This window comes from Lathamus discolor, chromosome 5 (genome assembly GCF_037157495.1).
Source record: "Lathamus discolor isolate bLatDis1 chromosome 5, bLatDis1.hap1, whole genome shotgun sequence".
In the NCBI taxonomy this organism is placed as follows: domain Eukaryota; kingdom Metazoa; phylum Chordata; class Aves; order Psittaciformes; family Psittacidae; genus Lathamus; species Lathamus discolor.
Window position 1 is genome coordinate 74,776,302 of NC_088888.1, and position 18,437 is coordinate 74,794,738.

Here is an 18,437-nt window from a genome sequence, read left to right on the forward strand (position 1 = left end):
AGAAGACAGGATACAAGGAACTCTCTCTCATGTCTGTCTCTCAAGACAAAGGAAGTAACCCTGTGAAGGATAACCAGAATAAGAGACCCTGCTAGAGGACCTCATCAGGGGTCAAGCTGACAAGAATATCATTGCAAATAATAAGAGGCAGATGTGCAGCCTGCTATGTAAAAATTATTTACTCTTATTTTTTTTTTCCCTGCTGTTCAAACAGAAAATAATTTGGGTTTAGATGATATTTCTGAATTTCTATATATTGGTGGCCTGCTGAGAAGATATCCAGTGGTTTAAGTCAGTGGGGTAAGATCCATCAACCCATGGGGTTCTGCATTGCAAGGTCCAGGAGAATTGTAGAACAAGGGATTAATATCATCGCAGAACTAGTGAAGGCACAAAGCCGGAGCCCTGAAGAAGTATTGTTAATGGTATCAAAAATGTGACCAGTCAGATGTGCAGCTGGTCTCTTGTGTGACACTTGCTAGCTGCATCCTCTCAATTGCCAAACAAACTGCATAGGTGTCTGCCCAATACTTCGACCATAAATCCAGAATCTTACACAAAAAGAGCCACTTGAGTAATTCTTCTGGAGTACAAAACGGGATCCATTTTTAGCTGGAACGAATTGAACTTTGCTTTGTGTTTTGGGATTTTATTCCTGAAGAATTCCTGGAAATGGTTGTTATTTTCCTTCTAAATGGCTGTTACAGTTTTCCCAGAATGCCATGGTTGAGATTTGTTGTTTAGCTGTCATGCCCATGAAGTGTTTATTAATTTTTGAATACGTATGTATGGGGTTCAGTTTATATGCCTTTATATTTTTACAGTGCATGGTAATTTAGACATTTGATTCTTAAATGGAAAAAGTATAAAAGTGAATACTGTTGTTTGCTTCTCAAATCACTGAGTACACAAAATGTCTTAAACACGAGTATCTAATAGTTTCCTTTTTTGGTTGTTTCATTGCTAAAAAATCTTTTCCTTTGTAGAATAAATTTATTTCAAACTTTTTACCATGAATAACACTGGAGGTAAAAAACGGCAGAATGAATTACAGGCTAAAGACAAGTCAAGCAAATAGGCAAACACGAAAATCCCCTTTAACAAGGGAAATGATGACAGAATTAAATCATTTTGCTCATTCTTAAGGCCAGGAGTCCTTCAGCATCATCATCTCCCAGTACTTTTAAGTATGTTCTCGACACCTGATGAGCTTTCTAAAGGCCAGCTTGAAGTCTTCGTTAAAGCTAGTGTACAGCAAAGGGTTGATAAGGGAGTTGACATATCCAAGCCAGGTCAAGAAGTCTGCTACTTCTGGAGAGACAGTGCAAATGTGGAGGCCCACAAGCAGCTCTTTGATGAAAAAGGGCAACCAGGACAAAATGAAAGCACCTAAAATCAGCCCCAGAATGCGAGCAGCCTTTCGTTCCCGTGTCGTGGAGATCTGCTGCCGGTCACCAGCCAGGTCCAAGTCATTCTCAAAAGGAGGGATCCTCACAGATGCATTGATTTTATCAAATTCCGTGGTCGGGTCAGATGTGGAGAAGTCCGAGACGCAGAATGTCTGTGTGAGCTTGCAGCTGGCAAAGGAGTTTTGGCTGTCAGTGCTCCTGTTGCTGAGGTGGCGGCTTGAACCCCGCTTTTGGTAAAGGCTCTTCGCAGCATGATAAATTCTGTAGTACAGTATCAGGATCAAAGTCAAGGGGATGTAAAATGCCCCAAATGTGGAATAAATAGTGTAGATGACATGATCATGCTTAATGCGACACTCGCTGGGGATACTGACACTGTGGTGATTTCTCCAAAACAAAGGGGGCATTGATATGAAAATGGAGATAGTCCACACGGTGACTATCATCAGCCCAGCCCTTTTTGCTGTTCTTTTCCTGGCATATTCGATAGCATCTGTGATTGCCCAATACCTGTCCAGAGCAATGACGCACAGATGAAGGATTGAACATGTGCAACAGGTCATGTCGACGCTAAGCCAGATCTCACAGATGAAGTATCCCAAAGTCCATTTATCTATCATTATGTAAGTGATGCTCAAGGGCATGACAAGAACAGCAACGAGGAGATCAGTCACAGCTAGTGAGCATATTAAATAATTTGCCGGCTGGTGAAGCTTCTTGGTTGTGGAGATTGCCGCAATTACAGCAGAATTCAGCAGCATAGTCAAGGTTGTGATTGTGGCCAAGGTCAGGGTAACAAGCATCTTTTCAGTGACTGTTTTTGGCTTCGCAGCCACATTGGCTTCAGTGGTGCAATTTGTGAAATTCATTTTCCCCTCCAGGATGCACGGTGAAAGAAGTTGCTGCTTCAGGTAATGAAGAGTTTCGGGTTCAGAAGTGACCCATTTGGAAGAGGGACAGAGATGCTTCAGATGCAGTTTTTTTAATTATTATTTTATAATCCCATATTCAACAGAGCAGCAAAAAGCTTCCAGGTTTAATCCTGTTCATCGTTTTCCTAAGAAGACAAAACCACATCTGTTAGTGAACCTATAAACCCCCACCTTTTGTCAAAAAGTCATAAGCTTTTAATATTACCACTTGAAATAAAAATTTTGGCCTGTTTTCTTCTCTGCTGCCTTTTCTCCTCTTTTTTTTTTTTTTTTTCTCTGCAATTCATAGTTCATTTCTTTTTCTTCTACAAAGGGCACTTTAGGCCAGATTTCCTACTGGTGTTGTTATTTCTCCTTTGGTTTTGGAGATCTCCCTTGAAGTGGGAGGTTGGACTAAGTGACCTTCAGAGGTCCCTTCCAGCAATCATTTCTATGATATCTGTGAATTACTGATGCTAGGAGCTACTCCTTTTCCATCTTGTTGAATAGGCTCCAGCAGATGAAGAGCTGAGGAAATCTGCCTTTTCATTTTAATTGCTATACGAGAGGGCTCAATTACTTCTATATATCATCTTTGGAAAAAAGAAACAGCAGTAATCTCAGTGAAGGCACGCCAACACTTCATAGTTTTCTATTCTGCTTTTTCATATCCCTGTCTAGATTAACATCTTGGAAACAGGACTTAAAAATTACTCAGGTTACCTTTAACATGCAGCTTTCAAACAATGTTTAAAGCTTTATGGCAAACGTTTAGTTTTACACAGCACATCAGTGTTGCTAGGAGCTTATATAGCTTTGTCTAATTATTCCTGACATTTCACATTTCCCACTGTGTGTGTCTGTAGAGGAGGCAGACAAAAAGCTTTTGCCTTTGCTTTGAGATTTCCATCAAACTGTGCTCCCTGTCAGGCAGTCCAGTATAATACAAGGTACAAAAAGAAAAAAAAAATTGAAAGAAGGTTTAATTTTGTGTCAGAAATTCATCTGTCTTTTCCATACATCCCAAATGCTGACTTAAGCCAGAGATAGTGGTCCGTAAGATGCCACTTGGGATACTGTCTGGGACCTCATTTGCTCATTTGTAATTTTTTCTGGCACAAAGGATGTAGAAAGCAGAAAGCCTGAATCCTTTTCCATTAAAATAAACAGAACAATTCCTTCCCTTGACTTCACTTTTTGAAGAGTAAGGAGTTGTACAGGCTTGTTGTACTCTTTTAAGGAGTTGTACTCTTGTACGGAGTTGCAACTCTAGTTGTACAGGCTCCCTCAACAGGCAGGGGAATGAGACAGCAGCTGCCAGAAACACACTTGTCCCCTCTCAAGGCAAGTCTTTCAGGCAGATGGTGTAAATCACATCTTGGAAATGCTGATCTTTCTCTATTTTGACTACAAGTGGCTCCTCTACAGTAGAATTTAGAATACATGCCTGATTTTTAGATGGCTAAATTTGAGAGGTAAAATCCATTCTCACTGACACCAGTGGGACTTGGATTAGGCTCTGGTGAGAGTTTGCACATGCAAGCTAATGAAGAATTTAAAATGTGAATGAGGAGTTATGATCTTAAAGCTAGTCAGCTGCTTAGCTCTGGGTACATATGCTCTTATTGAGGAATTGGAGTGCTGTCTCCTGAATGAGATGAACAGGGAACAACCAAAATAGAAACTTTAGAAAAAACCTGTGTTTTGTGAATAAACCCAAGGAAAGCAAATCTGTATCGTCGTAGACTCTGGGTTAGCAAAATGAGTTTTAAATTCTACCTGAGGCACAGCAGAAGCCTCCCCCAAAGCTGACTCCAATCTTCAGACACTGCTTTAAAGTATGAATAGCCTTGGAGAAAATATCAGGCCTGTTTATTAAGAATAGGCTGGACAAGCCAGATGGAAATTCATCCATCAGTCTTCAGGTTGTTACTGCATTGGAAATGCCAATTTGGTTGCTTAAGCCTAAAGTCAAAACTTCAGTTCAAATCTTCTTCACAAATTGTTCATGGGAGTCCTCTCTGCCAAGCCACATCTTGGCTTTATTAGTTTGCACCCTTATTATGTTTGATTCTTTGACCAGAGGATAAAGCAAAGAGGCTTTCTCTACAATCTAGAACACAGTCCAGAAGCAATTGCAATCTATATGCTTTCCTTAGCAAGTGCCACCTGGTCCACAAGCACACTCAAAGGTACCAGAAGATGCCATGGGATTCACATATCCTCCACAACCACTGATTGATCTGGTCCATACACAGGAGAGCTCTTGCTGCTTCCTGATGTAAGCAGCATTTTTTTCTGCCTGTCCTTCACTTCTCTGGGAGCCCTGAAGTTTCATGGCCCAGGTATTTTTTCCCCACCATATCCTCTGCTGAGCACTGCATCTTTAATCCATAGGAACTGAATCATTGTGATTCTCTCCCCAAGTAGCCTTTCACACCAATGCAGCCTCAGGGAAATCCTTTCTGAGCTCTACTCACTCTCTGCACCATAAGATTATTCTTAAAAATAAACTCTCCCTTTTCTTAATGAACTTGTCTTTAAATAAACCCCATCACACTTTATCACACCCAAGCACCAGGTTTCCATCAGGACAAAGGATACTGCTCATCATACACAGGGGAATCTGCTCACTGCTCAGCAGGGCCAACATTTATTTCGTTGGAAAAATCACTGCAATAATTGAAGATGGGAAAAAATAAAAACAAAGCATCATCCCTGCAGAACACCAGCCTGTGGGTACCTCAGACCAGGCAAACCCATTGCTTCATGTTGAAACCCATCACTGGGGAGCTAATTCAGTTTTAATTCCTATGTCTCCTATAGTAAATGAGCCCTTAGCAATTCAGACAATATAAATACCACACACAAGAACTGTATTAAACAAACATTATTAAGGAAGTATATTTAAATGATGACAAGTCTGGAGATACTGGGCTGAAGGCTTCCTCTGTGGGTTAAGTCTGTGCCTCTTGTCATCCTTACCGACATTATAAGGACACATTCTGGCATTATAACATTAATTAGTAACACTGACTGTAGTCATTGTCTTTCTTTTCTCCTGCTGTTTCTCCTTGCTGCTCCCTTTTCCAAGCCACCCTTGTTTCTATATGATCTAATCCCAAGTCCTGCCTCCCAGAGCACACGCAGTCCCTTAGCCCTCACTTTTTTTGCCTCCCAGCTCACCTCCTGAGCTGGAGCAGCCTGAGGCTCCTCTGATCTGCTGCTGCCATCATCTCAGAAGTTACCTCCAGTGGCTTGGCCAAGACTCTTGGCTAGCCACCCTAGCCTGTGCCCTAGCCTGTCACTCCCTGTCCTTGGTTGTCCAGCTTTAGTCTCTGCTTTTGAATTAGAAGGCACCCGTATGGAATGTTTTAGCCTGGAAAATAGATGGGGTTTTAAAAGGGGAAGTGATTTATTAGAAGATGCCAGTGATTGACCTTGCTTATTAATACAGGGCAAGGATTTAATCATTATCATTTATCTTCAAAAATGCAGTTGTGTTTGTGATCATGTATTTTGTAGACCTTATATCTTAATTGTTTGTTTACTGTCTTTGGTAGTAGCTGGCAGCCCCAAAGCAGAGCCAAGGACCATGCAGTCTAAAACTTCACAAAAGAAGCCAGGCTGTGATCCAGGAAGACAAAGCCTGCTGGGAAAATCCTAGTGTAAGGGGTTCCCATCACTTAGTTTAACTTGGGGAATTGACATTGCTTTGTACACCTGTTTCTGGTCTGTCCAGGGCACCTCCATGATCTGTTTCTCATCTGAGGCTGCATGAAAGGTCGGGTTAGTGTGACTAGGAAACGTACCCATCCTGGGACACTGGGGAAGGGGCACAGGGACTTCGAGATTTGGTCTCATGAAAACATGGTATTGGAAAATTTATAGTCTAAGTGTTAGATCATTTATGATAAACATATGTAGAGAGACTAGCTATAAAGGATCCGGGGAAAAAGCCATGCATGTTAACAAGGAGAATTTTACTATCTCTAGCCAATAATAGCTGGTTTCCAGTATCTCTGTCACTTGAGTATATTGCTATATATAGTACTACAATCACTATAGTAATAGATTGTGGTTTTATAAGTGACTTCTTGAAAGGGACATTAATAACATAGTTATCTCATTTAAAGTATTCTGACTAAAAGCATTTCCATGTTTATGTTTTGCAGCTGTACCCCTTTCGGCTGTCAGTCATTTCATACAGAGTGAATTTTACACACACTTGGTGGGAAAAACACATGTGGGTTCCTCCAAATGGGAATCAATCACATTTCATATTAGCAGATGATCAGTAATGGCACTGAGTGCTGCCTGGGAAGAGGAAAGAGGAGAGAGGATGATTAATTATTCCTTAAAAGCAACTGGACAGCTTTAAGCTGTGAGATGGCAATGTTCAAGTCTGCTCCTGACAGAAAATATCTCCACCTTCTTAGCAGAAGACCACCGTGTAGCAGAATATTCTGAATTGATAGACTGACTTCCACTCCTTGGCCGCTGAACATTTCACCATTTCATAAGGATGGAATAACATCACTTGCAGAGAACAAGGGGAACTAGCATTGCACATATGTTTGAGCAGAGAAGGTTAGTTCCCTTACATCCACGGTTTTACATTTCCTCTAAGCAATTATGGCACTGTGCAAATGATATATCTTTGTACCCTTGACAGCAATAAATCGATTTGACTTTGTTAAACCCTGAACTGGTCTGCGTGCTTTTCACTTTCAGTATCTCCATGACCATAGCTGTGAAGGGCAAGAATCTGTGTGATACTTTGTGATACAGATGGTTAGCTTATGGAAAATATGACTTAGCACATTTATGATAATGTTAATATTTCAAACTATGGAAAGATGATAAACTTGCAACACTTTTCCTTGTTATCTCAAAGAGGTTGTTTCTTCCAGGTTCATATACGAAGCACTGAAATTCAAGTCTTTCACTTCAAATTTAGTTTGCAAGATCCTTCAACTTTCTAGACCATCCTGCTCTTGTAAAGTCGGCACATCTGCCTGGACTTAATGGCTTCTTGACAGCCAACTTGTACAGCTGAGTTTAACTGAAGAGTACAGGTTTCCAGATACTTGGTCCTGTATTCTGGCATGCTTCGGGCTTCTGAGCATCTCAGTGCTTCAGGGGCCATGTTATGGCAGCAGTTTTAATTGGCTGCAATTTATACAGGCAATGATGCTGTCCTGAACATGTCATATTGGGAAAAGTGGTACCCAGAAGCTGAGAAAGTGTAAATGGTCAGAATCACACTAATATGTGGCAGGATTGTCAGCAAAATAAAATCTTGCTGTCACCAGGCAGCTCATATTCACACTCACAGAATGAGATTTTGATGCCAGCTATGTTGTAGGCAAAATGAAAGCAAACTATCAGAAGGTGGGTTGAGGTTGCCTTACAACAGCATAGGCTGGGATAGAGCAACAAATGAAATGGCTATTTTTGTGTTAGATCTGAAATTTCACAAGAACCTGTCTTTGAGAAATTCCTAGCTGTGTGATGGGGCTCAGATTTAGGGATGTGACCTTTTTGTACACAGACTGAATGAGGCCAAAAATGAATTTTACTGTGAAGTTTGTATCAACTGAGCTATGAATTTGACCTTCAAGTTAAATTTTCCTTGTGCACACCAGTGAACCGAGCAGCATGATGAAGAGACAAAGGAACTCAGCACTAAGCAAGGTGTGTGGAAGCATAGCTGTTTATGTATTTGTTCGTGTATCTGTGGACATCCAGCTAACACTAATACATGTACTCACCCTGACATCAAGGATACAATGCCCTGCAGCCATTGTATTTGTCTAATGAAGACTGCTAGGGCTGCAGGGAGACCCTCGCTTGGTCCTGGCTGGAGGATGGGCTGAGTGAATAGCAGAGGGGACACTGCTGGGCATGATGTGAGAAATCACTGGATGTGACAGATACCAGCTCAGGCACCTGACAAGTCATAGATGGTGTCCCAAGGGATGGATGGATTTTGCAGATGATTGAGATGGAGTTATGTGAGAAATGGCCAAAATTCACAGGTAAGTGAAAGGGGAGTGCTGGAGACCTTTTGGGAGCACAGACTTGCAAGACCCACAGCACCTCGGTCACCACATCAATAATTGCATGTAAAGCTGAGCTTGCCAACATAACCATACCAGAAACAGCAGATTTGGATATGGATGTTGCAAAACTGGGACTGACTGGGAGGAGGTGATTTGGGCAGGGTTGTCCATCTGGGAGGAGACTGGGATGGAAAAAGGGTGGGTCAAGGCTGATGAAAAGAAGGGATGAGAAGCAGAAGAAGGGATAACAAGTATAAAACAGGTATGCATTGCTCACCCACAGCTGAAATCAGGGTAATAGCCCAACCTCTTGTTCAGACCAAAGCACATGAGTCAAACCTACCATCATGGTTGGGAGACGGTGGGGGACAGGTGCTTCTCCCCATGGTAGACCTGGCATGGGGAGCCAGGGAACAGAGGGCTTCAGCACCCTGGTGCTTTTGTGTCAATGCCTGTACCAGACCTGATGGCTTTGGTAGCTACCCATCACCTCCTCGGGTCAGAGGTGTGACTGTGTCCTCTTGCCCGTGCCAGAGCGAAAACAAGTGCTCATGTAGGCCAGCTTTGTGGGGGTTTCTTTTGTGCTGCCTGTGGGATTTCTGAAACAGCAAGCTGCGAAGAGGTGCTTTAGCACTGTTACTGCTGCCCCTGGATCTGCTGTTTTGTTGCTTTTTTAGCTGAAAAGCTTAGGACAACTGCCAGAATGACCATAATGTTTTAACTTTCATCGCTGGAAAGCTTATCTCCCCGCTTGTCAGCGTGGCTTAATGTCTTTTCCCAGTGGACACTGCCAGGCTGGAGGATTTCCTTCCCAATTAGAAGCCTAGGGTAAAACTGATGGGAAAGGGGAAGTGCTGCTTCCCAAAAAAGCCATGGTGCTTTCATCAATACCTTCTCTCTGGAGGGGCAAGAGAGGCTCTGGCTCAAGGTGAGGTCAGGGCTAAGACTCATCTCCCTCAGTATGCCCCAGCTCCCCGCCTTTACACCCTCAAAATGGGAGAAATTTGTTTATTCATTGCTGAAATTCCCAGCTGGACTCTTCTCTAACAAAATTTGTGGAGATATGCGGTTTGCTACAGGTATGCAGCTTCCTATGGATTCTTCCCAGCCACTTCTGTCATGTTGGCAATACTAAATAATTATAATTGAAAACAAGTATACTCTAACCTGAAATTCAAGTTATAAGAAACTGTACACTGTTAGTTGAACGCTTTAGGGTGGGCTTATTGATTTCATTTCAACTGGTAAGGCACCTTTTTAAGCCAAATTGATGTACACCCATTTTAAACCCATTTAAGAATCTCCAAGAGGTCTTTTGCTGGGGTGTATCTAACTCATTTGAAAGTGCACCCTTTTGCCTAACTACTGCAAACTGGGGCCTGAAGCAATCTGACATGGAGTCAATGGAAGACCACAAGCTGGCAGTTTTGCAAAGCTATTTTTAAAGTAATCCATCCAGGACCACACTTCAGAGGTAAGCTTTTCTGGTGCAGATCTTGGCACATCCAAATGAGAAACAATAATTAGGGATGCTCTTCAAACCATGCTTCCTCCCACAAGCAGTGGTACAATTATCATTCAGAGATGATTACTCATTTTTATCTACTTTCAATACAAAAATTAGTAAATCTTAGGCAGTGAAAGCTCATAAGATGCTGCTGAGCCGTGATCTGATGCAAACTAGGACTCAATGCAGGTTTTATTCCATCTTTAGTCAGACATAAATAAAATTCTCTGGGATGGTAAAATACCCAGATTTCTCATAAACAAGTAGAGTAGTTGCCCACTCTAGTTGTAGTAATTTGTAATAAATAAGCTTTTAAATGTATAATAATTTGCTTTAAAGAGACTATCAAATGAAAAAGCAACTTTAAAACACATCATCGCTTCTTGTAACACTTTAGACTCTTAGGACTGTACATTTAAAAAGTCCTTTTTGTTTTATATTACACAAAATACCCAGGAAATTCTGATCATTCCTTGTAGTTCACTTCAGTTTCCCCTTTTCATGCCTACATTAAATCTGGAGATGTTTAACCTATGAATACCAGAGGCTGTATTTGCCCCTACCATGGAGCTAAGAGACACGGGTAGCTGGATCTTGCAACATTTTGAGGGGCAGAATTTATAGTAACCAGATGTACAACCTTACACTGTCAAAACGTGTATATGCTGCCTTTCCAAGTTGTGGCAGGAAGACCTTCTTCCTGTACCTTCTCTTTCTCCAGAGATGAATTATGGAGATAGAAACCTTCTTCCACTATAAATCTGTGCCTGACAGTGTAGAAAAGAAAACGATGCTCATTTGTTTTGCAGACTGCATTTGTTTAAGTGCCAAAATGAGCTAGCTTGGGTACCAGAAACATCATGCTGCGTTAGCATGTAGTGCTGAGCGGGTTAATTTGCGCAGCCAAGAAACAGTAAATTCTCAGCCACAGAGCTCCAGTCCCTGCAGCTGGACAGCCTTGTTATGCGAGTTAACCTGATTAAAGCTAGCTGACATGCTCTTCCCTCATCTGTGTGACATCTATGTTAACAGAGGCAGCCAAGCTTGTTGGATTGCCCCACAGCAGCTATGACTGCTCCAGAGCTGTGTTTATCAGTGGACCTTGTCTCACTGCAAAGAAGGGGCTCCTGATTCCTGGTGGTTTCCTAATTTAGTAGATAGGCAGACCCAGGAGACATGTAACGTACACACTTAACCTCTCATCTGGGAAGAAAAATATGGTCTGTACACGTTGCTGACCCTTGCAAGCTTCATGTTTAACAGTTACCTTCATATAGAGAGGTTCTCTGGTTATTTTCTTTTAGAAAACTTGTGATTAAGACTACCTTACTTCAACCTCATATTTCTAAATATTTTTCACCACTAAGGAGAACCTTTCCCCTGTATCTGTTTTATCAGTCTTCATACATGCATCTTTAGAAGATGCACATTCCCTCTCCTATTTTTAACTACTTTTTTAAAGCTTTTTTATTTTTTCAACCTGTGTTCACCATGCCACTGATCCCTGCTATGGATTTTTAAAGATGACAAACACAAAACCTGCTTCAGGGAAAACATTTAAGCTTCAAAGATCTGGTGGCAGACCCAAATCTCTTCTTGTGGAACAGGTGGCTGTCCCAAGGGAAGACATTTTCCTGCAGGTTTTGTGCTGCTGGTTTTGCTCTGTGCTTCCCTTTTGTTTTACTGAATGGTTTAGTAAAGTGCACTCACAGGCACAAGACAAAAGAGCACAGATGCCGAGTATTGGTGGATCTGTGGGGCCCTCCGTAATCCTTCTTCCCACTGCAAACTTCCATTCAGACTATTTATTCATTGACTGTATGACTAAGACCTGCAATAAGATAAAATACAGGTGGGAGGACAGCTTGGATAATGAGATACGGTATCAGACACAGGCAGCTAAACTCTGCGATCCCAATCCCTCCATGTAATTAAAAAGGGGGAGGGCAGCAGAGTGTGCCATTTTCAGCACTTACAGCCCTCCTTAGAGAAACAATGCTCAGGATGACGCTTGACTGATGGGTGGCTCAGGGACAAATATTAGTGAAGCTGGTTAGTAAGGTTTAACTATAAAGTGAAGCCCCTCATTGTTTGCTCTTGCCAACAAGTGCAAACACTTGTGTGTTTGCAAACACAAGTGCAAACACTTGCAAACACTCTTGCAAGTGGCATGTGAATGGTCCTGAGCAGGCAAGCCCATATGTGGTGCAGCCACATGGCTCAGTTAGCCAGGCATCAGCTAAGATGCAGATCTATCTGTAACAAGTCCCAGCAGCATTTTCACAAAGCAAATTAAACCACAGCCACATTTGCCTTCCAAAAAAGTAGCAGGCAATTCTAGCTGTAGAGGCCATCCTATCATGAGACTGGAAGACCGGCACTGAAGGGATGCACATTTCTTAGCTGGAAATGGCATAGACAGTATCTTGGTGTTTGAAGAAAATAGAGAATGACACAACAAGGTGCTGGAGGACTTGGAAAGAGAGGAGTTTGCTCTATTATCTTGTGAAAAAAATTCTCTTGCTTCAAAAAATAGATCCAAGGACAAATGTTTCAGTGCCCCCTTGGTCACTGAACAGTTTAATCTCTCTAAGTAAGAACTCCTTGTTTCCATTTTTGAATGGAATTATGAACAGAAAATCCATTATTCAAAACTCATTTTGATTAGGGTGCACTCTTAATTTTTTTATTTTCAATTCTTGACTTCCCCAGAGGTTGCAGTTATGTGGAGAATGGAAGAACTGTCCATAGAGCTTCAGGAATGGGAAACTTAAAATAATATGAGCTATTTTGAAGGCTAGTATTCTTTAAACTAATACAAAGTTTTGTGTGTTTTGTTACTAGAAACAGAACTGCCTCGTTGTAACTCCTGCCATAGTCCTTTGGAACAGAAATCATGCAGAACTTGTAAATTTGCGGTAAATAATAAGGACTATTTTGCTGGAGAAGGGTTTTTTTTTAATCCTTCATTATAAAGAAATCTGTTTCATTTGCCGAGTACTAAGAACCTCACTGGAATATCTTAAAAATTCCCCTGGAGAATAAAAGGACTATGTCTAATATAATTACAAAAAGTTGCTGAAGAAACAGTTGTGTTTTCTCCCCAGCTGGCAATCCTTATTTTTACTATTTTCAATATAAATTTATTATATACTTATATAATACACTTATTTTCAACTCTTTGAGTTGAAGCCCAACCCTCCACATACTGCACACAGGCCCTGCAGGCGGCACGGTCCAATTCCTCACTTATTAATGCCTTGGGGGGGAAATGCAGTTTGTGAGTGGGAGACTGTGTAAAGACAACGGGATTGATTTGTCCTGCAGCCCCTGATGCCTGACTGCTGAGTTAGCACTAGAAATTCAGCAGTACTGTAACCTGCTGATGAACTGGGCCTATCTCTAGGCACATGACTGAAATCCTACTTTACTCTTTGATGGCCTAAAGGGAACCTAAATATGTTTCTAAGAGTGGAACTTGTAGAGAATACTCATTCCCTATGGTGAATGGTTATTGCCCAGCCACCCTTCCTGTGTCACCTGTGGTTTTAAAGACCTTTGTTGTCATCAGTCAGACCCTCAATCTTCTGTTGCCTACCCAGTCTAAGCCTGTGCATTCATACTGATGACCAGTGCTGTTGTTGCCCTACAGAGGAAAAAGCTCATTACACAGGTGCTACGTTATTAAAGATACTTAAGTCACTTAGCTCCCTCCAAAAAGAAACCCTGGTTCATAAAATCCCCAATTCTCACAGAAAGACAGTGGAACGTTAGCTCCCAGGTGCATAAATCCTTTCGGAATATGAGTATGAAACTCCTAAATTAGCTACTTCAGGTTTTCCTTCTGAGGAGTGTTTGCAGGCTTGAAGCCCTGCAGTGCAACACAGCATGAGTGCCAGGGTTAGGAAACTACTGGCAAGAACCTATTACGTTGTGGTCTGTTATGGTTTTGCTGTTTTGCATTTAAATCACTAACTAGAAAAGGAAGGATCTGCTTTTCAAGGTCTCCCAAATGTGTTGAGAAAAACTGTGAGAAAAATCTCCACTGAATTCTCACTTGTAAATGCATCTTCCATCTCAATTTCTCATCTCGCTGCTTAGAGACATGACACACAAATATTTACTGGTGAATATCACTGATTTAGCTCTGGGGAAATGGTGCTATTTGTATTTATATGGAGACTATCACTTTCTACAAGTTAAATTATCACTGTACATGCATTGTTTTTCAAGTCAATATTTGTTTCTTGATGCTATTCTGTGTCAGGAGACGGATGTCAATGGGGTTTATTTAATCTCCACCTGACTTTGTTCTTACACGACTGCCCTGCAATTCATAAAGGCCCCAGGTGAACAAATGTGACAGACTAAGACTTCAGTAGTCCTTGAAGCTTGATCTGAGATCCTTTGAAATCAATGGAAATACTTCCACTGTGAGCAAAAGATTTCAGAGTAAGCATTAGTGAATATATGCCCTACTTTTTGCTGATAAAACAAAACAGATGACTCACACAATGGCTCCAGACTTGCTTTGAAAGGAAGATTTTGTATGACTGAACAAATTGCTTCATTGTAGCGGAAGGTGCTGCGGGTCCTTACATTGAAAAATGTCTCATTTTGGTGAAAAGCACTGGGCTGGTGACATAAGACTGCTGCTGGGGACTGCAAGCGTGGGATTTCCATCTGGCCACTGTGCCTGCTGCAAGTGCAGGAGAAATGAATTACTGACAGCCCACATGGTGTAACGACATGCTAAAGGTCAAGGACAGACTCCTGTTTAGAATGAGAAAACACTTCTTGCACAAGTCTTGGGTGAAAATTACACTTATGAAGAGACATTCAGGTATTAGACTGGCTAAACTCTGACCTCCACGGTACCCTAATGCACCCTGAGTTTGCCACATGGGAAGAAGGTCCAAGGATGCTGCAGTACATTTATAGTAGTGTGAGTTTGTGCAAATGCTTGAGTGGCCTTGGGTATTGGGCCCTGACTTGAACAAAAATCTCAAGCTAAACTTGGTCAATATCTCCTGAAAAATCACATGAAAAAGAGAAATACTGCTTTTATTTCTGGAGCTTTGCTGTTGGCATTGGAAGTCATGGGAACCGACAGATCAATGCCAAATACTCACTGAGCTGACAGCACATGCAGACAAGTTTTGGCTACCCGTGTAACCCAGCCACTGTTGTGATACTGCAGTTACATTCTTCAGGGCCTTAGCAATAACTAGCTCTAGCTGTAGCTTTCATATGAAGACAACTTTTTCTTGAAACCCTTACTATACACACAACCTAAGCTAAAATGTTTAATTTTGTCCATTGGCTGGGATAACTAAACCATATCTCTGCTTTTGGGGACTTTTAGTTGCACCTAAGCTCCCATGACTGACACTGTAACTACATGTCTAGAGCTATCACAATGTAAATACAAAATAAGCAAAATATATCATTATGAAAATAATTGAATATCAAGCATTTCAGACATGTCATTATATGAATTAGTGGCAATTAGCTGTCAAAACCCATAAGCACAATATAATTAACCTACAAATACAACATAAATACAGAGTAATTACAGAAGCTCCTCCACCAGAAAGATTGAGCTGTCTTCTAACTGGTGTAATAAAACATGATGAATCAAACTCTGCTGGAAGTAATGTATATTAATACAACAGGAGTTGGTGTGGATGTAGGAGAAAGGACAGTATTTGGCTCTAATCCTCAGCAGAATGCTACTGGAAGTCATGTTTTTCAGCTATATACTGTTTATACCATATTTCTATTTTCCCTTTTTGTAGTAGATTGGTTATACCCAATACAGAAGACTGTGGTCCACACTAATAGCATGCTATGATTACTAGAACATCATATCCTTTTCTTAACCAGAAAAATGCTTATGTGAACATTTGTCCTGCCCTTGGTTGTGTTTTGCTGCAGGAGCTAATAGTCACAACAAATAAAAGGTATTAATACTGTGCTAACAAAGAAAGGGTCACTAAACACCACCATCAAATCAACCAGTACCCAGCCTACTTCCCAATCCCTCCAAGTGCCTGTCTCTGTGGCAGAAGACTGTTTTTAAAGTCATGTTGTATTTCACACCTACTGTGCGCATTTGAAATATATTTTTCTCATTAAGAACAATATTAATTTCTGGAATAAATCAGAGTACTTTAATCATCAGCACAAACAAAACCTTAATTTACCCTGCCTCAGAAATTAAAGATGATGAGAGGGTAGAAGATGGAGAGTGTCTGTCTCTTGCTTTTCCAGACATCTAATTCGAGAAGCTTGGGTAGATATAGGCTTGGGTAGAAATTATCATGAGATCAGAGACGAATATAGCAAAGCAAAATGTTTTAAAATTCATCATTTCTATAAAATTCAAACAGCATACATTCTCTAACTCATACAAGGACTAAAAATGTGCGTAGGTATGTTTTGTACATACACGATTACCCTGAAATTCTATAACTAGTATGCTATCCTTAAAACTTACTGAAAGCCTGAGGACATGAAGATCCTCAACAATTTGAGGATTTGATTTCTAATCATGAACACCACAAGTGTGCTGACTCACCTGCCCCTGAGATGACAAAATGAAAGGAGTCGACATTTCATAACCCCTGTTCACGCCAGCAAGGGCTGTTCGCAAGCCCTCAATGCTTATGTGGCATTTGAGGCTTCCTTGTCCCATGTGGGAAAACTTGTCCCTTTCTGGATCCCATCAGATTTGCAGCTGATACCCATCCCAACATTGCTTGCAGTTAGAGATTATGGGCAGCAACCACCCAGGTAACAATACTAATCCTTTTTGGATGGGCTGCCAGGTCTGACACCCCTCCTACTCCATTAAATGTGGACATTGCTCACTAGGCAACACTTCTCTCTCTTCAAAGCAAGCACATACTGATCTGAGTGACAATAACTAGACAGAGAGTTCATTTCTGAATGGGATGGTCCTGAAGAGCTACCTACTGAGTGATTTGTGATCTGTCAAAACTTGTGCAAAGTAAATACTCTTTCTCCACATAGTGGAGTCTCTAGGACATTGTAGCAATATAACATCCAGAACCTGGGGTAAGAAAAGGAGCTGCTGTGACTCTGTGTCACCACTACATGAGTTTATTTCTAGGCTGACATGGTGCCACTCACAATGAGGAATTCAGAAATCACCCAAACAGAATAGATACAAAGGAAGTGCTTAGGAAATAAATAGAAGTATTCGTCCCCAAGCAGAAATCCTTTTTGATGACAGTTCTAACTGCAGGGACAGAAGAACTGGATCCCCAGCATGTATGTGTGAGTTTATTTCCCAAATTAATAATCAGACAGTAGTGCAAAGTAAGAGAAACTTTTGCAGGAAATACAGGGCATGGCAGCCAAAGGCTGATTTTCCCTTTTACCTGTTTATCTGCCTCTGCCACCTTTACAACTGGGTGGTCTCCATTTGGTGTCTTCAGAGAGAAGGCTTAAGATGGCTTGTGCTAGACATGCTTCCTGGTAGCTGACAAAGAACATGTCTGTCTGTGAGTCTGGGCATAAACATCTTCAGGCCAGGGTAACAGATGGGTCTTGCAGGGTCCAGCACTCTAACGTAATTTCTTAGGACCACCACTAAGTTGTATATGCAGGTTTGGGAGGAGGTAGAGAAAAATGTCTATTGGTGCCTATTAATGAGCAGAAGCACTTCTCAACACACCACCACTGCACTGAATGACTGCTCTGAGGCTCCTGACTGAGTGTAAACCAGTATCAATGTTTCTTTTTATATATGGGCAAGCTAAGGGGCAGAGAGGTGAAGTGTCTTCTCCAGTCGCCCAAAAAGCTCCTGGAACAGATGGGGGTGAAGGCCACATTTTCTTTGTCCATTGCTCTACCTGTTCTTCACAATCATGTACACCCAGGAAGTCTGGCCAGTGAGAGCTATAGCGTCAAGTATGCAATGTGCAATTTTGATCTGAATATTAAAACCACTCAAAAGACTCAGGATGGAGCAACTTTTATTGAATAGTTCCTGCCATCACTATTTGGTGGGAACCCTCCTACCAACTGTTAGCAAGCTCTTTTTTAAGCTTCTAGTCTGAAATTGCTGCCTAGACTCCTTCTGTAGTCAAAGACAAGACAGAAATATCTCTGGAGGGCAATTTATTCTTCCTGCATATCAGGATTAGCTGATCCACCCGCCTGAGATGCCTATTCCTGTCTATTGCTTGCAGGTACATAGATGAGCATTTCAAACAAGACTCTTAACTTTAAGATGGCAGATGGGTGATGAGATGAATTTGAGCTTCCTGGTCTGCCCAGAGAAGGTTTGGACTGCCTGACAAATGGTTGGTGAATGCCACACTATGGCAAAGCATGAGCATCCCACTTCAGTCGTGTGGGGTGACACATCACTGAAATCATAGCAAGCTAGCATTCGCAGATATTCATACTCCCTTTTTTGCTAGCTCATTACCTTTACATTTACATTTTTACATTACCTTTCTTCTTAACCTCTTGGAACTTGCTACTGCACCTCCTGAAATGAATTGCCATCCTT

General features: G+C 41.4%; 1 protein-coding gene across 1 annotated transcript; it reads right to left on the reverse strand.

Moving 5' to 3' along the window:
- Nucleotides 1–1,183: 1,183 nt before the first annotated feature.
- On the reverse strand, nt 1,184–2,317 carry HTR1E (5-hydroxytryptamine receptor 1E). The gene has a single exon (XM_065679145.1). It carries the CDS (start codon nt 2,276–2,278, stop codon nt 1,184–1,186), a length of 1,095 nt encoding a protein of 364 aa, XP_065535217.1. The 5' UTR covers nt 2,279–2,317.
- Nucleotides 2,318–18,437: the final 16,120 nt, after the last annotated feature.

Excerpts from the sequence above, each read along its gene's own strand:
- HTR1E (XM_065679145.1), bottom strand. The coding sequence starts at position 2,278 with ATGAATTTCACAAATTGCACCACTGAAGCCAATGTGGCTGCGAAGCCA.